General features: G+C 38.8%; 1 protein-coding gene across 2 annotated transcripts in view; it reads right to left on the reverse strand.

The window, feature by feature from the left end:
* Positions 1-21,850, reverse strand: part of LOC124615599 (neuroblastoma-amplified sequence-like) — a 414,306-nt gene that overhangs the window by 124,161 nt on the left and 268,295 nt on the right. For both annotated transcript variants that reach the window (XM_047143590.1, XM_047143589.1), the window contains exons 30-31: positions 18,635-18,831; positions 8,398-8,598 (exon numbers count right to left, since the gene is read on the reverse strand). In XM_047143590.1, coding sequence (XP_046999546.1) covers positions 8,398-8,598; positions 18,635-18,831 — 398 coding nt within the window. The remainder of the gene's footprint in view (positions 1-8,397; positions 8,599-18,634; positions 18,832-21,850) is intronic.

A 21,850-nucleotide genomic window follows, 5' to 3' on the forward strand; every position in this document is an offset into this window, starting at 1 on the left:
CACTGCAGGTGCGACAGGGACTGGGAGGAGGTAGTATAAAATGGCAAGGAAGATTACAGAAAAATGGAAGGTTTTCAGAGGAGTGAGGAAGTAAGCAAAAAGAACCATAAGATTCACCAGAAGACAGAGAAAGAAGCAGAAACTTTAAGACATGAAAGAAAACTTTAGGAAAATCAACAGAAGAGAACTTAAAGAGAAATTTAAAAACAGCCTAATGAGGTAGAGGGAAAGAAGAATATAAGAGAGACAAGAAATATGGGTTGGCATTAGTGCCAATGAGAAATTAAGATGAACTGGGACTAGGCCTCACACAGAAGAGAGGCGGTCACAACTTCCAATGAGTTTTGAGGTTGCACAGGCAATAACTAACCTACAGAATAAAAAGGCAACTGGAGAAGGGGGATAGCAGCACACTTGGTAAAGCGAGGAGGCAACAAGCTGGTGGATAACATGATCAAGGTTATCTGTCAGATTTGGAGGGCGAAGAGGTTACCTTAAGTACTGACAAATGCAATTATAGTGCCGATACATAAGAAGCAGAAAAATACAGATGTGAACAACTTCATAAGAATGTCACTACTAGTGGTAGGCTACAAAGTGCTGCAAAAAATCCTTCTAAATAATGTTTATACAACAGTTGGAGATTACCAAGTAGGATTTAGGGAGAGAAGAGGATTTATACAATAGAACTTTTCCTGAAACGATTAATAGAACATAGTGTCTTAAAAAACAAAAAGACAATAGTAACCTCTGTGGACTTTATGAAAGCAAATGACTGCATCATCAGACAAACTCTTGAGAGGATGTTGAGAAACAAAGGACTGCATGACACTACAATAGAAATGACAACAGAAATTCTGACAGATACTAAGGCAAGGGTAAGTTTCAAAGAGACATTGCTGAAAGAGTTCAAAATCAAAACCAATGTCAACAAGGAAAGTGGATACTAACCAATTTTGTTCAACAGTAGTACTGAACAAAATGTTAAGGCAAAGGAGAGCAATAGATAATGATATAGAAATACCAAAGACACTTGTGGGGACCAAAAATGACAGCAGGGTTCAAGTAGACCACCTAGCTTTTGAGGACACAATAATGATAATTAAGAAAGATGGGAGTAGATGAAAAGAAACATCTCTACAATATAAGCAAGGCAGCCACAGTGTGGGACTGAGGATCACCTACAACAAGACAAAGACACTGACTATCAGCAAGGATTGGAACAAAAACCGGAACGGACTGTGCAAAAGCGGACCAATTTTAATTCCCAGGAGAATATTTAACAGCAACAATGATGAAACAACAGAGAGGATGAAGAAGATGGGGTCAACCTTCTGTAGGACTAGAGATGTATATAATATTTTTTTAAAAATGCATCTACAGATGCAAAGACCAGATATTGCAAGGCAATAATGAGGAATGTTGTGTATGCAGCTGAGATACTAAGACTAGAAAGATATGGTGCATAGCAACTAGACAGGGGAGAGAAATATACCGAGGAAAATGCTGGATCCTAAAAGAGGAAAACAACAGAGTCACCATTGGAGTAGACAAGACATGAGTATATTGAAAGGAGTGAGTGAGGGTAGGGGAGGGGGGAAGGGAGAGAGGGCAGAGAGGGAGGGAGGGAGGGAGGGAGGGATGAAGCGAAAAAAGCAATTTATGAAGGACCCATCTGTGCTGCTACAGAAGCCATAATGAAAGCTGAAGAGGGCAGCATTTTACCAGTTATTTCCTTGAAATAGTTTCGACTGGTGCAGTTTCTTGAGGACTAGCAATATTGCAAGTAAATGACCACATCAAAATTAGTCTGTCTTTTTACAAAGAAATTAAGAATTTAACTCACCCCCATGGAAATAAAATTATCATATTTCTAGCAAAGTTCTAAAACTCAATTCAGCTCATGCGTATATGCAGTATATTCAGTCACAGAAGTCATCATCATCATCAGTTATCTGCTATATTAGCAGGTCCTTTGCCTCTCCATTTTCTGTGATCGATTGCTTCCTTCTTAAGGCTGCTGTATGTTGTACTGTCCATCATGTCATCCAGTATCTCGAATCTCTTCCTTCCTCGCTTCCTTTTCCCTTCTACATAACCTTCTAAAACTGTTTTTATCAGTCCGTCATTCTTTCTTAATACATGCCCAATCAAATTTCTTTTTCTTCTCTTTATTACATCTAGTAACTGTCTTTTCTCTCCCACTCTTCTCAGTACCTCTTCATTTTTTACCCTGTCCATCCAACTTATTCTCTCCATCTTCCGCCATGTCCAGATCTCAAAAGCCTCCAGCCTTTCTCTGTCTTTTTTCCTCATAGTCCATTTTTCAGCGCCATATAGAAGAACACTCCATACAAGACATTTTATGAGCCTCTTTCTGAGTTCTCTGTCTAGACCACTGCAGAAGATTCTCCTTTTCTTATAAAACGCCTCTTTTGCCATTGCTATCCTTGTTTTAATTCCTGTGGTGCACTTCCAGTCGGTGTCTATCCTGCTTCCAAGATGCTTAAAATTTTGCACCTGTTCTAGTGTTTCTCCATTCAGCACAATTTTTATTTCCTTATTTCCTCCTATTGCCAATACTTTTGTTTTATTTGTGTTAATTTTCATTCCATATTTTTTTCCGTTAGTTGCAACGGTGTCCACCAAATCCTGTAATTCTTTTTCCCCTGTGGCTAGAAGGACCATGTCATCAGCAAATCTCAAGCACCTTACTCTTCTTCCTCCAATTTCTACTCCTTTGTGATCTAATGAGCATTGGTCACTCATATTTTCCAAGTACAGGTTGAAAAGAGTAGGTGATAAACAGCATCCTTGTCTTACTCCTTTCCCTAGTCTGATCCAGTTTGTACTTTCTCCTCTCACTTTAACTGAAACTTTTTGATTAAGGTATAATGAGTTTATAAGTCTTCTGGTTTTCCAGTCCACTCTCTTTTCCCTCATAATAGTCACCAGCTTGTCCCAAACCACATTGTCAAATGCCTTTTCTAAATCGATGAAGCACATATATAGGTCTCTTCCTTTTTCAATAAACCTTTCTCCCAAGATTCGTAGGAGCCCTATTGGATCTCTGGTGCCCGTATTCCGTCTAAAGCCAAACTGCTCCTCGCCGAGATTCTCCTCTATTACTTTTTCAAGTCTTTTATTAATTATTCTTAACATCACTTTGGCTGCATGTGAAATGAGGCTGATTGTCCTGTGCTCGCTGCATTTCTTGGTTCCTTGTTTTTTCGGGAATGGAATGGAATGGAATGGAATAAGGAGATAATTCAGAGGCTTCCTTTACCAGGATACAGGTTGGCTGGCAGCTTTTCGAGGAGCTCTTTGCGGTGTGGGGGAGTAGCCATGTATGTGAAAAACGGCATCCCATTTGAGTCAGTTGATGTTTCAAAGTACTGCACTGAAAAGGTGTTTGAATGTTGTGCAGGTGTGGTTAAATTTAATGGAGCTAAACTTCTAACTGTTGTTATTTATAGATCCCCAGACTCCGATTTCACAACATTTTTGTTAAAGCTAGAGGAGGTTCTTGGTTCACTTTATAGGAAATACAAAAAGTTAGTTATATGTGGTGACTTCAATATTAATTGTATAAGTGATTGTGCAAGGAAGAGGATGCTGGTAGACCTCTTTAATTCATATAATCTTATGCAAACCGTATTCTTTCCAACGAGAGTGCAAGGGAACAGTAGAACAACCATAGACAACATTTTTGTTCATTCCTCATTACTAGAAGGGCATTCTGTTAGCAAAAAGGTGAATGGCCTTTCAGATCATGATGCACAAATTTTAACTTTAAAAGATTTTTGTGCTGCAACACGTGTTAAATATAGTCATCAGCTGTTCAGGAAAGCTGATCCAGTTGCTGTAGAGACCTTTGTAAACCTTATAAAGGAACAAGAGTGGCAAGATGTTTATAGCGCTGATACAGTAGACGAAAAATATAATGCTTTTCTCAAGACTTCTCATGCTCTTTGAAAGTTGCTTTCCATTAGAACGTTTAAAACAGGGTACTAGCACAAACAGGCAGCCTGGGTGGCTGACTAGAGGGATAAGAATATCTTCTAGAACAAAGTGGCAATTATATCAAAACGTTAGAAACAGTCAAAATCTAAATGCAGCAGCCCATTACAAACAGTATTGTAAGGTGCTTAAAAACGTTATTAGGAAGGCAAAAAGTATGTGGTATGCAGATAGAATAGCTAAGTCTCAGGATAAAATTAAAACTATATGGTCAGTTGTAAAGGAAGTTGCTGGTCTGCAGAGACAGGTCGAGGATATAGAATCAGTGCATAGTGGGAATGTCCGTGTTACTGATTAAGTCGCATATATGTACAGTATTTAATAATCACTTTCTGAATATAGCAGGTGAACTAAATAGAAACCTAGTCCCAACAGGGAATCATATAGCGCTCTTAGAAAAAAGTGTTCTGAGACTGTTACCTGAAATGCTCCTCCATGATACTGACAAGAGGGAGATTGAGTTAATAATTAAATCACTGAAGACCAAGAACTCTCATGGATATGACGGGGTATCTAGCAGAATACTGAAGTATTGTTCTATGTATGTTAGCCCAGTTCTCAGCCATATCTGTAACTTTTCCTTTAGGAGTGGTCGGTTTCCTGACCGATTAAAGTACTCGGTAGTGAAGCCACTTTATAAAAAGGGAGACATTGATAATGTTGACAATTTTAGACCTATTTCTATGCTATCGGTGTTTGCTAAAGTTATCGAGAAGGTTGTATATACAAGGTTACTGGAGCATTTAAATTCACATAATTTGCTGTCAAATGTTCAGTTTGGTTTTAGAAATGGTTTAACAACTGAAAATGCTATATTCTCTTTTCTCTGTGAGGTTTTGGATGGATTAAATAAAAGGTTGTGAATGCTAGGTGTTTTCTTTGATTTAACGAAGGCTTTTGACTGTGTTGACCACAAAATATTACTGCAGAAGTTGGACCATTATGGAGTAAGGGGAGTAGCTTACAATTGGTTCGCCTCTTACTTTAAGAACAGAAAGCAGAGGGTAATTCTCCGCAATACTGAGAGTGGTAGTGATGTTCAGTACCAATGGGGCACTGTTAAGTGGGGCGTTCCCCAAGGGTCGGTGCTGGGGCCACTGCTGTTTCTTATTTATATAAATGATATGCCTTCTAGTATTACAGGTGATTCAAAAATATTTCTGTTTGCTGATGACACCAGCTTGATAGTGAAGGATCTTGTGTGTAATATTGAAACAGTAACAAATAATGCAGTTCATGAAATAAGTTCGTGGCTTGTGGAAAATAATTTGATGCTAAATCACAGTAAGACTCAGTTTTTACAGTTTCTAACTCACAATTCAACAAGAACCGATATTTTGATCAGACAGAATAGGCATATTATAAGCGAGACGGAACAGTTCAAGTTCCTAGGCGTTTCGGATAGATAGTAAGCTGTTGTGGAAAGCCCATGTCCAGGATCTTGTTCAGAAGCTAAATGCTGCTTTATTTACCATTAGAACAGTATCTGAAATAAGTGACACTTCAACATGAAAAGTAGTCTACTTCGCATATTTTCATATGCTTATGTCGTATGGTATTATTTTTTGGGGTAATTCTTCTGATTCAAAAAGGGTATTTTTGGCTCAAAAACGGGCTGTTCGAGCTATATGTGGTGTAAGTTCGAGAACCTCTTGTCGACCCCTATTCAAAAATCTGGGAATTCTGACATTGCCCTCACAGTATATATTTTCTTTAATGTCGTTTTTTGTTAGCAATATTAGCCTATTCCCAAGAGTTAGCAGCTTTCACTCAGTTAATACTAGGCAGAAATCAAATCTGCATGTAGAATGCACTTCCTTGACTCTTGTGCAGAAAGGAGTGCAGTATTCTGCTGCATCCATTTTCAATAAGCTACCACAAGAACTCAAAAATCTTAGCAGTAGCCCAAACTCTTTTAAGTCTAAACTGAAGAGTTTCCTCATGGCTCACTCCTTCTATTCTGTTGAGGAGCTCCTGGAAGAGCTAAAAAATTAAGCAAATTCCAGTGTTACATTGTTGATTTTCTTCATTTAAACTTACGACTTGTCACCTGAATATGTTTTTTTATATTTCATTTTATCTGTTTCTAATATCGTGTTATAATTTCATGTATTGACTCGTTCCATGACCATGGAGACTTCTCCTTAATTTGGTCCCACGGAACAATAAATACATAAATAAATAAATAAATAAATAAATAAATAAATAAATAAATACTGTTGTCAAAAAGTCCTCGGGCCATTCACCACTGTCATATTTTATTACATAACCTCAATATTTCTCTTATTCCATTGTGGTTCAAGCATTTTAGTATTTCTCCCGGTATTGTATCTGTACCCACTGCTTTGCCATTTTTCATTGCAGCAATGGCAGACTTTACTTCTTCCATTATGATGGTTGGTCCTTTCTCTTCATCACTTACACTGTTGTGTGATTCAAGTTCCAGAGTTTCTGGTTTGCTATTTGTGTCATATAGCTCTTTTACATATTCTTCCCATCTCTGGAGGACATCGCCATGATCTTTGTACACTACCTCTTCATCTTTACTCAAAATTTCCATAGTAGCACTTCCTGCTCTGTTTTGTTCCCATGTCATAGTCTTTACTCTGTTTTATAGTAAGTCGTATCTTCCCTTCCTGTCCAGTACTTCAATTTCATCACATTCCTCTTTTAGCCATTTTTTCCTAGTCTGCTCTGTTTCTCTTTGCAGTTCGTTATTTAACCTTCGGTATATCTTTCTTGCATCTTCAGTGTTCTTGTTTTTCAATTTTCTTCTCTCCTCCATCTTGGGAATCATTTCTTGTGTGACCCATGGTTTTTTTGACCTTTTCCCTTTTACATATCCAATATTTTGCTGTCCTGCTATAATGATTCCTTCTTTCAGCATATTCCAGTACTCATTGGCATTATCAGGTGCTTCTTTGTCTCGTAATGTGTTTAGAAAGTCCCGAGACAGCATTTCTGCAATTTGTTCTTTGTTGGACCTTATATTCTCTAAATCTCACTTCTTCACCATTGTCACCTTTTTCAGTTTTTTCATTCTTATTTCTATTTCTGCCATGAGTAAGTTGTGGTCACTATTAATATCTGCACCTGGTAATGTGTGCACCTTCTTGATTCCATTCCTGTATCTTTCTTCTACCAGTATAAAATCGATTTGGTTTCTGTATTTATCCCCTGGTGATTTCCAAGTCTAGAGCCTCCTCTTATGGTTCTTGAACCATGTGTTTGCCGCTATCAGCTGCCTTTCCCTGCAGAACTCAATTAACCATTCACCTCTGTCATTTCTCTTTCCAAGACCATGACTGCCTACTATGTTTCCCTCTTTCCCTTCTCCCACAATGGCGTTCCAGTCTCCCATTACTATTTTGCAGTATTTTTTATTTTCGTCCATTATTCTCTCTATTACATTGTATGTTTCCTCTACAATTTGTTCATCATGTTCTGAAGTTGGCATATACACCTGGACAATCAGTAAATCTTTTTGCGCTCCTTTCACAGAAGTAGCATCCCATAATTATCAAGATAGGTTGAAGTCTGCCACTATTAGGTCCTTTTATGATAAAAAAAAAGTAAGGCAGATATTATTATCAATGACTCCCAATGCTTACTATTCTTTTAATGTGCTGCAGAAGTCACAACAGGAAAACACATTATTTCAGAACTTCAATACACATTTTCTTTTTAAGATTTTGTGCTTACGGAATAAAGGCAATTGTTTCAGGGTGCAAATACTAGGTGAAAATAATGAAAAGAAAATTAGCCACAGAAGCATTTAATGAGAGAGAGAGAGAGAGAGAGAGAGAGAGAGAAGCCATAGCTCCATTTTGACAGCTGTTACCTATTTCACATACAAAAGAAGCCCCATATAGATCGCACATTAGTGGATGCCATATTTGCAGTGACAAGTAATCCCTCTCTCAGCATGGTGAAGATTTTACTAAGGCTTTTGCAGCCAAATTACTGTCTTAACATTGTCCAGAGACAAATCTGCCATGCCCTCTCTCCACAAATATGTAATACTCCTTCATACCTGCCAACTTGTCATGAAGGAGCAGACATTTCATCACCTCTTACCAGGTCTGAAAAAACAAAATAATGTTTTTCACATAGGCTTCCCCAAAGGCCTGCAATCCTGGAATCATGAGCTGAGGAATATACTCCTTACAATTCTTTATTTTAATTTGCACGAGGGAAAGATTAACTATTATGATACCAACAAATGTTACTTTCTTAAGAGCAGAGGAATGTGTCCAACAGAGAGAAATACACACAAATAAAATTATGACATACAGTTCACAAAAAGGTGAATCTAGATCCCTCAAACCATAATGTATCAGTAGCATGTGGAAGCAATCAAATGATATTAGTCTGTACCTTTCACAAACACCATCAGGATCTTTTCTAAGCAGTTCTAATAGTTGAGGATCATTGAGTCGTTTTATCTGTTCAGTCACTGTGATCTCTTCTGTGTTGAGCAAGAGAGCACAAGCATGTATAGCAGCAATCTGACTTACAGAAATTCCATGTTTCGATCCTAAAGTAACTGCAAGCTGGAAACGCTTGGTATCTACAGTCCTGCAAAACAAAAATTAAAACTAGTTTATATGCACTGAACCAAGACAGATCTTAATACTCAAACTGACCTCTAATCACAAATAAAGTTATTCAAGTGCAGGAAGAACAGGCCAATTCAATCAGCAATTCATTTTAACATGACATGATAAATTAGCAAGAAATAGCATTTTGGTGACACCAGTATTACAATGAAACAGTTGCAAGAAACTGATTTGAAAAGCTAACGTTAACGGGTAGGTCTAACAGTAAATGGCTCAAATGGCTCTAAGCACTATGGGACTTAACATCTGAGGTCATCAGTCCCCCAGACTTAGGACTATGTAAACCTAACTAACCTATGGACATCACACACATCCATGCCCAAGGCACAATTTGAACCTGTGACTGTAGCAGCCACGTGGTTCCGGACTGAAGTGCCTAGAATCGCTCGGCCACAGTGGATGACATCTAACAGTAAAACAAAGAAGTGGTGACAGATAAACAACACATTTTTTTTTTTTAAATAACTGAATTTGTTAAGTTATAAATGAATAGTTTTTTCTCCAACTGGTTTGATGTGGTCTACCATGAATTGCTCTCCTATGCCAACCTTCTCATTTCAGAGTAGCACTTGCAACCTACATCCTCAATTATTTGCTGGATGTACTCCAGTCTCTGTCTTACTCTTCAGTTTTCACCCTCTACAGCTCTGTCTACTAGAGATGTTATTTCCTGATGACTTAATAGACGGTCTATCATCCTGTTCCTCCTCCTTGTCAGTGTTTTCCATGTATTCTTTTCCTCGCCACTTCTGTGGAGAACCTTCTCTTTCCTTACCTTATCAGTCCACTCAATTTTCAATGTTCTTTTATAGCACCACGTCTCAAATGCTTCTATGTGCCTCATTTCCGGTCTTCTCACAGTCCATGTCTCACTATCACGCAATGCTATGCTCCAATGAATACTTAGCTGAAATATTTTCAGTAATTCAGAGTTGAAACTAAAAGACCACTAAAAACCACTGAAATGAAATTATAACGATATACAAAATGAGAAGATGACCAATACAGTATGATTAGCACAAGCCAAAATGTAAGTGAATACATGTTCACTCATACATGTTCATTCATTATGCCAATATAAAGCATAATACAAATAAAAATTATAGTGTCATTTGGCTCCATTTATACAGAACCGAATTTTAAATCTTTTGGGTGATGAGGCCACAGCCTTATAATTTTCTGCTTCTTCACCCAACACAACATTTTGACTACATTGCTGGGATCTTTATCAAGAGTCTTTCAGTGTCCCTGAGTGCCGGGATATTTTTGATAACTAATGTAACATTCGCTTATAAAATGATATTTTTCCACAGTTTTCTGAAAAAAGTGGAGTTATTGGATAAAATTCTTCAGACAACAATTTGTGGGCCACCATTGGATAGATAACTCATTGCTGGTAATGAAAGTAAATGTGATTGTTACCACCGTATTATTGTTGCCAAGGTGGCTTCCTAATAGTTCTTACCTTAATACTCAGTGAAAGTGTTCAGTGTTGTTGTAAGGTCTTCTTTGCTGGAGTTGGTAAAGCAGTATTATCTACATATATGAAGCTTTCATCCAGGTCACCTGCTTTATGGTTTTTGCATTTTTGAATTGTTTCTTCTAGTTCTTCTTCACCAAATTTTCAAGAGGATTGATTAGTTTCCAGCTCGGCTTGTCTCTGTATCTTAGATCCAGCTCTAGGTTCACTCATATTTCCATTTTTCAGAAGCTAATGAGCAATATCATTTTGATATGTGTTTGTGTGAGTTATCTGACAAGTAGGTTGTTCAGCCGACTTTCTAACACTTAGCCAGAGAGTTGGTGTGTTCCAAGACAGCATCCAAAGTTTACTCACTGAATTGCTTTTCATCAAAAGTGTTTTGTATATTCACTCAAAAGTTTGGTGTTGTCTCTATTAAGGCCAAGAATATACTTGGCATAGCAGCCATGTGGAATTTATTTGTTAGATGATTCCTGCACAGCAACCACAAAGTCATCACTTGATTCAGGTAGTGGATTTATCTTGGACACAAGACTATCTAGTGTCTCAGCATGTGTGCTCCAGTTTGCCTTCGTGAGGTTATAGTGTCTTCCGAATGATGTCAGTTTAGATTGTACAGTGGGAAAAGTTTGACATATTGATCAATAGGTCAATGCTGAGTGTTTGGGACTGGAGACCTGAAGCTTTTCATGTGTTGGCAGGAAATTGCCTCATTGATGTATTAAGGTTAAAGTCTCATTTCCAACATCATCTGTTAAATGATAGTGACAATTTGGTGACATGTATTAATCACAAATTAGTAGACTCGACCAATCATATCATTGCTTCAACATTTTCATCATCATAATATTCATAATTGTGATAAGTTGCATGCAGTAGTCACCTTTCCTAAAGAAGACTTTTGCTGATGTGGGCTGTGACAGTTTATGTGTGGACTCTTCATACTTCTAAGTGGAGGTTATTCCATTTCTTTTATAGTTGTTTATATTGTCTGCATGTCATGACAAGACAGTCTATACCTTGATGAGGCGAGAAAAGAATCTGTAAGCCTATTGCTACGAAGATGGAACAATAGTTGTCTGATTCTTTGTACCACACTATAAAATGTGATTCGATGAACAGAGTTGTAAGAAAACTGAAGAATCTTCTATTAGACAAAAGAATGGGTAGCTCTCATGCAAAGACTCTGGCCTCCTGAATACAAGTCACCCTCAGAATAGACAGCTACCAAAGATAAACAAAGAAGGATGCCCACTGAGATCTACTGTGGAAATGATAAAAATCTCCAACATAATTTTTAGTGGGTCATTTATCAGAGATAATGAAACATCAAGTCAGAAAAGCCAACACTTCTGTGAATGATCATGACTGGTTTAGTGAAAATAACATTAAAACTCAAAGCCTCATAGATGGAAACAAGCAAGCTCACATTGTCCATGCAGAACAATTCCAACTCAGCCCTCAAGAAACCACAGCTCCTAGCAACCAAAGCTGAACTTCAAAGAAGAAAACAGGGATCAAGCAATAACCAAAATGGGATTCAAACAATAATCAAAATGGGAATTAAGAAATAATAAAAAAAAAAGAACTAGGCAATAATCAAAACTGGAACTAGGTTACAATCAAAATAAGAACTACACAATACTCAAACAGGAACTAAGCAATAATCAATAACTGATATTCAATATTTTTTGGAAATTTACTGCACTTTGTTAAAGGTACAACTACCATCGGAAGCTGAAAGTGTGTGCGGGATGAATGGTGGAAGTTTCATTATTAGTAGAGTAAGAGCTATGAACAAGGCAATGACAATCATTATCATTAGACAGATGATCATGTTGTTATAATTAACTCAGAGGGTGACCTTCAATCAATTTTGAATGTATTCAAAGGAGTATAAATGAGCATTGGTTTAGATGTTAACACCAGGAATACTCAAATTTTCCATCAACTTCAATAAATACCAACTATACGTATTCAGCCATAACAGTTAATGGTAAAATGCTGCACAAAAGTTGAGCACTTTCCATATGTCAGCAGTCATCTCTCAACTAACACAAATGTTGATGCTGAAATTCAGTATTGCATAAGATGAGCTAGCGCTTTGTCCATTTGCAGGACAGGCTCTTTGACAACCATAACTTCGACACACTATGGTTTTTGTCTATCATTCTGAGTCCCACTTATGGGTGCGAGGTTGGATTACTGACAGAAAATATCATCAATGTTGTCTCAGGAGACTCCTGAAAATGAAATGGCAAGACCAATGTACCAGTATCAGTAGCCTGAAGGAGACACACACTAACAGCATAGAGGCCAACATCATCAAACAGAAGCTTTGATGGGCTGGTTGTATTACTGCATGCCTGACAGATGTCCACTAAAACAAATAATGTATTCCCAACTCAAACACACACAAAGAAGAAAAAAGGAGGATACCATAATTGAAATTGAATGAAGGTGTTCTGAAGTAATATCTTAAAAAGTGCCTGACTGATACTGGCAACAGGGAAACCACTGCCACCGTGTATCGGGCATGGCACTGAACTGTTTATGATGGCTCACAATACTTTGGAGACACTGCGAAGACTAAGATGTGACAAGTGGAACCAAAGGAAAGAGTTAGAAAATCTCACAAAAACAATTTGCAGCAAATGATGGTTGTCATGGGCAGGACATATCCTCACTGTAGCAGAAAATGTGGTTCTGGGACTGTTCTCCTCAGCCACTTGTGAAATCATGGAAGACAATAATCCTTTTGGAAGGAGCAAAAAAGTGTGCCAATGCTTAAGATTAGCAGGTCATTTTTGGGAGTCTGACACATGCAGTACTCATCTCCACACCTGTATAAGCACTGCATTTTCTCGTGCCACCATGTCAGGGGTTATTGCAACTTTCATTCCATTTCAAAAAAATAAATGAAAAATGTACAAAGAGAGCCTTGACTCAATGAAAAGCATGACCACCAGCCAAATATCATGGGCAACAACAAGAACAAGAACAAGAACAACAACAACAACAACTGATGAGCAGCCATACTGTTTCAAAGCAGCACCTCATTATGGGTCTCAAAGGCCATCTCTCCATATGTGTACTTCACAAAGCATAGGCATAGAAATTAACTTAGGTGCAGGAAAACCGTCACTGAGTGCTCTGAGGACAGAAAAATGTCACTTAGATTTACAAGTTGCATCAGTGAAGGATAAAAGAACTTAACATCTCATTATTTTTGTCTATCTGTTTAGCTACAACATCCCAATGATAATCTGTATCATCGGCCAATCATGCATCACCTTACTGTTCACAAATTGTGTCAAATTGCCACCAAGGATACTCTACAGACATGAGAGTGCTTGTCTGGATCTCCAGGTTACCTGAACTCAACATTATGTAGCATATCTGGAATTTCACAAAAAAAGATTTATGTACATTTAATCGAGCACTGTGTGCAGGAGTTAAGCAGTTATGACTCAAATGCTGCAATGCTTTTGGTTAAGGCATGCAACACCTATCAAGGCAAAAGTGGTTTCTTCACACTTCTAGGCAGGTGCTTTAACTCTGTTAGATTTCTACGCGCAATAATATACACACAGCATGGCAGACTGTGTACTGATTTATAATGTGACTCATCTGTAACATAATTCTTCCTTTTCAAGAAAAGCCCTCTTCCATCAGGGGAGAAATCTGATGACACCAGTCTTGCAATTTGCAACTCCAGGAATTTTGTACATCCTTTGGTGAATTGTTAATGTTTATTAATAAATATCCGAGGTAAAGCCTGAAGATAAATCTAATCTGTGCTTCTTATTTGATACACTTCCAAGTGACATTTTACCCAATAGAACACAAAATATTTCAGTTTCTCTTTGAGAAAAAAAATGGAATAACCTCCACTTAGAAGTATGAAGAGTCCACACATAAACTGTCACAGCCCACATCAGCAAAAGTCTTCTTTAGGAAAGGTGACTACTGCATGCAACTTATCACAATTATGAATATTATGATGATGAAAATGTTGAAGCAATGATATGATTGGTCGAGTCTACTAATTTGTGATTAATACATGTCACCAAATTGTCACTATCATTTAACAGATGATGTTGGAAATGAGACTTTAACCTTAATACATCAATGAGGCAATTTCCTGCCAACACATGAAAAGCTTCAGGTCTCCAGTCCCAAACACTCAGCATTGACCTATTGATCAATATGTCAAACTTTTCCCACTGTACAATCTAAACTGACATCATTCGGAAGACACTATAACCTCACGAAGGCAAACTGGAGCACACATGCTGATACACTAGATAGTCTTGTGTCCAAGATAAATCCACTACCTGAATCAAGTGATGACTTTGTGGTTGCTGTGCAGGAATCATCTTACAAATAAATTCCACATGGCTGCTATGCCAATTATATTCTTGGCCTTAATAGAGACAACACCAAACTTTTAAGTGAATATACAAAACACTTTTGATGAAAAGCAATTCAGTGAGTAAACTTTGGATGCTGTCTTGGAACACACCAACTCTCTGGCTAAGTGTTAGAAAGTCAGCTGAGCAACCTACTTGTCAGATAACTCACACAAACACATATCAAAATGATATTGCTCATTAGCTTCTGAAAAATGGAAATATGAGTGAACCTAGAGCTGGATCTAAGATACAGAGACAAGCTGAGCTGGAAACTAATCAATCCTCTTGAAAATTTGGTGAAGAAGAACTAGAAGAAACAATTCAAAAATGCAAAAACCATAAAGCAGGTGGCCTGGATGAAAGCTTCATATAAGTAGATAATACTGCTTTACCAACTCCAGCAAAGAAGACCTTACAACAACACTGAACACTTTCACTGAGTATTAAGGTAAGAACCATCTGAAACCAAATCCTCAAAACACACAGATCTGTGCCTTACACCTCCCAAATAGACAGGCAAATACATAACTAAAGCTTAACTGAGAGGGCACTGAATTGGAACACTGTGTAACACCTGAATACCTTGGTGTCTCTTTAGACAGACCTTTAACATAGCAAAAACACTGTCACGACACCAAGCCATAAGTGTCAGCCCAAAATAGCACCATTTGGAAAAATCACTGGCAGTAACTGGAGAGCCCAAGATCAACTTATCATCACAAAATCCACATCTACACCTACACCTACATATATACTCTGCTAGCCACCAAGCAGTGTGTGGTGGAGGACACAATTTGCGCCAAAGTCATATTCCCCCCCATCTCTCCGTTCCATTCGAGGATTGCACGAGGGAAAAATGACTGTCTGAACGCCTCAGTACGAGCTCTAATTTCCCTTATCTTTGAATGGTGATCATTGCGTGATTTGAAAGTTGGTGGTAACAATATATACTCTACATCCTTGGTAAAGATCGGACTTTGGAATTTAGTGAGCAGCCCCTTCCGTTTAGTGCGCTATCTATCGACAAGTGTGTCCCACTTCAAACTTTCTATGAGATTTTTAACGCTCTTGCGATGGCTAAATGTACCAGTCACGAATCTTGCCGCTCTTCTTCAGACCTTCTCAATCTCTTGAATCAGACCCTACTGGTAAGGGTCCCATACAGACGAACAATACTCTAAGACTGGGCGAACTAACGTATTGTAAGCTATTTCCTTTGTTGAAGGACTGCATCGCTTCAGGATTCTACCAATAAACTGCAATCTAGAGTTCGCCTTACCCTTTACTTGTGTAATCTGATCATTCCATTTGAGATCATTTCGAATATTCACAGCCAGATACTTGATGGATGTTACCGCTTCCAAAGGCTGGGCATTTATTTTGTACTCTTACAGTAATGAGGATTTTCGCCTTGTTATACACAGTAGGTTACACTTACTCAATACTGAGAGATAACTGCCAGTCATTACACCACGCATTTATTTTCTGCAAATCCTCATTGATTTGTTCATAACTTTTGTGTGATACTACTTTCCTGCTGTAGACTACAGCATCATCGGCAAACACTCTAATGCTGCTGTCAATACCATCAATCAGATCATTTATGCAAATCATAAAAAGTAGCAGACCTATTACGCTGCCCTGGGGCACACCTGAAGTTATACTTGTATCTGTTGAAGCCACCCCGTTCAGGACGACATTCTTTGTTTTTCTGCAGGGGAGTATGGGTACCCTGTATGTTGCAGCTCTGTCCATGCAAAGCAAATGGATGTTGCACTGAAAGAAACTGTAAGACTGACCACAGATGTGTGAAACTAACACTTAAAGTCAAGGTCTATTACATGACAGGCATTGCATCACCAGATATACTTTGTGAAGTAGCTGCACACATTCAAAGGAAAAAGGCTGAACTTAATCATTTACACCCTCTCCATGGCCATCAACCACTGAGATCTAGGTTGAAATCCTGTAGATGTTTCCTCAGTTCAGCATCAGTACTAACTATGTCTCCACACATTGCCAGAGAACAACTGTGGGCAGTTAGACATTATGATCTTCAAAAGTGGATGAAACCTGCTGAGTGACTACCATCTGGAGGTACTTGAAATTGGTCTACCTGGAGATCATTGAATGGGTTTAGATCAGACAATTATAAATCCATGACAACCTTGTCAAATGAGGATTTGCCTAAGTACCGACCATTTGTGAATGTGGAGGAGAACAGACTATGGCTCACCTCTATCATTGTCCATGTTGCCGAGACATGCAGTGGTGATGAGCTGATGAAGGCTGAAGGCAGTGCTGTTGGTGTTGCCCAGTTCTGGGTGAAGATCATTGAATTTATGTAAACTAAGTAAATTGTAGTTTTAGTAGTATCCCATGATACTGTACAGTTACGTGATGCAGAGTTTTGTATGACTTGATTTGAGTAAATAAATAAATCACAAATATTAATGAAATTAGTAACCAGTTCTATGTCAGTAAGAAAGGAGAAAATCAGAGAATCACTCATCCCACTGTGCAGTAAAATTTCTCACAAATCAAAAACGAAGGCAGAGCAACAATGTATGCAATATCATGCATACATCTGCCAACAAAATTTGTTGTCACAATCAAAAGATTTGTGAAAAATTAAGAAGTCCTGAAGTCACAGACCCACATGAACAGCCTTCTACTCACGTACTGCACACTGCACATAATCATCATCACAGTACCACATACGAAGGACATATTTGTTTACACAACAGTTTCAACACCCTTTTGACCACCACTAGCAACAATGAAGTAGGCATGAAGATAGCACACACATTATTAGATGCTGTCTGTCTAGTATTAAATGCAACTTGTACCTCCCGTCAAAACCAGTCCAGAGGTGTTGTCAGTACTGAAAGCCAGACCAGATGCCATTCCAATATGTCCCACTTCTATGCATGCTCAGTAGGGGGAAGCTCTAGTGTTGTGGTGGCCATGTACAATGGGCAACATAAGAAGCATATGTGCAGGTTTTATCCTATGGAAAGACCAAAATTTTCTGACAAAATAACGATAGTGACATAACTATTTGCATGATATTCTTGATGTATCCTGCACTGTTCAATGTTCATATGTATACTTACAATAGACTATGATGCCTACTATGATTCTGTGTTTTGCTGCCTAATCACTCCAACTGCTGCTCTGCTTGTTGATGCCACAAACAATTAAAAATCATCATTAATGCCAAAGCATAATCTGCTCTCATCATCAACCACAATTTTGTGCTATTCATTTCTTAGGTGCATCTTCACTACACCAACAGAGGATAGCTGAACACTGTTGAGATGCAAATGAACTCTGATAAGAAGCATCTTTGCTTGAATCATCATCTAGCAGATATTGTGGGTGCAACATTGGTCCTAATTTGCACTGCACACACTGTGCAACCAGTAATTGCTGCTTATCTGATGTGACAGTCCATCCATGAATCTACAGACCACTGCCATCCAGAGCTAGAATGATTAGCTTGTTTTATCACCTGCACTGTAACTGACACATATATGACATCTCACATTAAGTGTGGGGAAATTCTTCTTAACAACTATCTAGCATCCTGTAGGCCTGCAATAAAACTTCACAGAAATTTAATCAGTTATATGAATCATGCCAGTAACACTACTTTGACATTTTCATAATTTTTAATAACCTATTTTGATGCTTAGAAACAACAGACCACTATTTTGAAAAGTCAAATATAACTGTTATGGACTCAAGTGTTTTCATACTGAGTGGTTCCAACTTTATCCACAGCAAGGATCTTAAAATCATGCACTTAATGCACACCATCAGTGTAGCAAACAAATATGGTGATTCTACATCGCATATACATTTATATTTATTATATTTAATTTTTCACCAGTATATTATAAAATGTAACTATTCACATTTCATGTGGAATCAGAACAAACTTGGCCCTTGATGAAAAAAATTAATGAAATATCTTAGAACTTGAAAATTACTTTTAATAAGAACAAGATTCAACTAGAATTCCCAAGCAACATACAGAACAGCAGTATCAGTTTTCTTTTTGATGTATGGTAATTAAATTAAGTAAAGCTTACATGGGTAAACCAAGAATGGAGTCCTGTTGATACTGTTTGTCCACTGCAAATCTCTTCAAGTCAATTCCACATCCAAATTCATTCAGCCGTTGACCCTGCAGGAAATCTGACATTGTTTTCTGGGACTGGATCAGATATTCAGTCCACACTCCCTGTGCCTTGGAATTCTCAACCAAGGATACCATGTGGCTGATGAGCTACAGTAGAGGAAGAGAACACAACACATTTGATTTGATTTACTACAAGTAAAACACATGGACACACTAACATGTCCACTGAAGTAATACTGCTTACATAATGCAAAAGCACTATTTGAACACTTGAAATTTACTTTTTTCTTTTCTTTTATACATTTCCAAAAAACTGGACAGCAAAATGACAATACAACAGTAATGAAACCCTCTTTACAAAGGGCCTCCTGGGAAAACAGCAATGAAGGAGGTCACTAATTTGGAATAGGACTCCTTATCTATAACTGCATAATGGACTTGATCAAGGACTTCTCATCGAACTCCCCTAGAATGGCAACTTTAAAATTTAAAGCAATGAACTAAATGTATACAGTGATAAAAGTGCACACTCCAACAATGACAAAAACCCAAGAGACAGAAGAAATACGCAAAATTTGGGAAGAGGCTGACCAACTGATATCAAACATGCCGGATACTCATATTAAAATTCTGCTTGGAGATTACAAGGCAAACATAGCTCAAGAAAGAAGATATTGTACAATGGTGAGGAAATGACCAGCTCACATATTAGAAAAGAAGAATGTGCAATGACTGACTGGACTGAGTGTTAATCATGGACTTATTTGGGAACACAAAGGATTTATGATACGTCTACATGAACTAATGACCTAGAAATGCCCCAATGTAAAATTGGGAGTTCTGTCATGATCATACAGGCATAGATACAAATGGCCACAAAAACATTTTTAATGTCAAAGTCCTCATAAAAGTCAAGTTAACAGCAAAAAAGAAACACAAATCATTCCAATCCAATATGACAAGGAGCCAGTTATTAAATAAATAACACAGTACATTTGGAGAAACCTAAAACACCTTTAAGTGACAAACTGATAATTAATAACCTGAAAACTATAGATGAAGAAATTGCGCCTAATATAAAAAGAAAGAAACGTGCTTGATAGAATGAGGACTGTGACAGAGCAATTAAAAGAAGACACAAGGCGTAAGTCAATAAGGCATCTCCACAAAACATTTAAGCCTACATTAGTTTCCTGCATCACTTCTTTTAAGGAGTAACTGTAACACACACTGAACTGCAGCTTGACCAGTATGAGGGCTCGTTTGGGTAGAGCGAGTGAAGAGAGGATGTAGGTGGCGATTGGAACGAGGGGTGCGGAATGGAGGATGATGGTTGGGAGGGATTAAAGGATTGCAAGGACAGTTCCCACCTACATAATTCAGAGAAGCTTGCGCGCGTGTGTGTGTGTGTGTGTGTGTGTGTGTGTGTGTGTGTGTGTGTGTGTGCGTGTGTGTGTGCGTGAGTGTATCGTAGGGGGAGGGAGTGGAGTTGGGGAAGGGGAGGGATCTGTGAAGCAACAACTGGAATAGAGTGTTTTATGCTCAGCAGTGTGTTCTGCCACTGACAATGAATGGTTAGCTCTGCTCTTCGCCACCGTTTGATGGGGTCCATTCATGGTGTTCATGTCCTCATAAAATGCTGTGTGTACGTTTCAGCAGAGTTGGTATGTGACAACTGCTTTCACAGCTAGTCCTGACTCTGGATAGAATAAGCCTATGATAAAACTAGAGTAGTATGTGCTGGGTGGTTGTAAGAGGAGGAGGAGGAGGAGATTAGTCTTTAGTCCTGTCAACAATGAGGTCATTAGAGATGGGGGACAAACTCAGATTAGGGAAGGAAGGGGAAGGTAATCGAGCATGCCCCTTCAAAGGAACCATCCCGGCATTTGCCTAAAGAGATTTAGGGATATCACGGAAAACCTAAATCAGTATGGCCAGATGCAGGTTTGAACTGTCATTCTCCTAAATGTGAACCCCATGTCCTAACCACTGCGCCACATCGCTTCTTATGGGTGGTTGTACTGAATAGCACATGCACCTGGGCATTATACAGGTGTATGATCTGCGTGGCAACAAGTGGGAAGTAGATGTGGCATCAGGATGGGATAGAGTATTACCTGGACTCGCTGGGCAGTGGGATGCCACTTTGAGAGGAGTGGAAAGGATTGTGGAGAGTACTTTCCTCAAATTTAAGCACAATGATAAGTAGTCGAAGTTCTGATGTACCACTACTGCATGAAAATATATTGCCCACAAAGCAGTGAAGCACATCAAAATGAATTATAATTATACCAGAGAAAGAAAGTTGCTACTCACTATATAGCGGAGAGGCTGAGTCGCGATAGGCACAACAAAAAGATTCACACGATCATAGCTTTTGACCATTGAGGCCTTTGTCAGCAGTAGACACACACACACACACACACACACACACACACACACATGCAAAAAGCAATTTGCACACACGTCTGCAGTCTCAAAGAGCTGAAACTACACTGCGAGCAGCAGCACCAGTGCATGATGGGAGTGGCAACTGGGTGGGGCAAAGGAGGAGGCTGGGGTGCGGAGGGGGAGGGATAGTATGGTGGGAGTGACGGACTGTGAAGTGTTGCAGTTTAGAAGGAAGGCAGGAGAGAGATGCAGAGGGGTGAGGGGGTAAGTAGCAGAAAGGAGAGAAATGAAAATAAAAAGAAATTAAAAGACTGGGTGTGGTGGTGAAATGTCAGCTGTGCAGTGCTGGAATGGGAACAGGGAGGGGGCTGGATGGGGGAGGACAGTGACTAACAAAGGTTGAGGGCAGGAGGGTTATAGGAACGTAGGATGTATTGCAGGGAAGGTTCCCACCTGTGCAGTTCAGAGATGCTGACGTTGGTGGGAAGGATCCATATGGCACAGGCTGTGAAGCAGTCACTGAGATGATGGATATCACGTTTGGCAGTGTGTTCAGCAACTGGGTGGTTCACTTGTTTTTTGGCCACAGTTTGTCGGTGGCCATTCATACGGACAGACAGCTTGTTGGTTGTCATGCCTACATAGAATGCAGCACAGTGGTTACAGCTGAGCTTGTAAATCACATGACTGGTTTCACAGGTAGCCCTGCCTTTGATGGGATAGGTGATGTTAGTGACCTGACTGGAGGAGCTGGTGGTAGGAGGATGTATGGGAC

Source organism: Schistocerca americana, chromosome 5 (assembly GCF_021461395.2).
Source record: "Schistocerca americana isolate TAMUIC-IGC-003095 chromosome 5, iqSchAmer2.1, whole genome shotgun sequence".
NCBI lineage: Eukaryota > Metazoa > Arthropoda > Insecta > Orthoptera > Acrididae > Schistocerca > Schistocerca americana.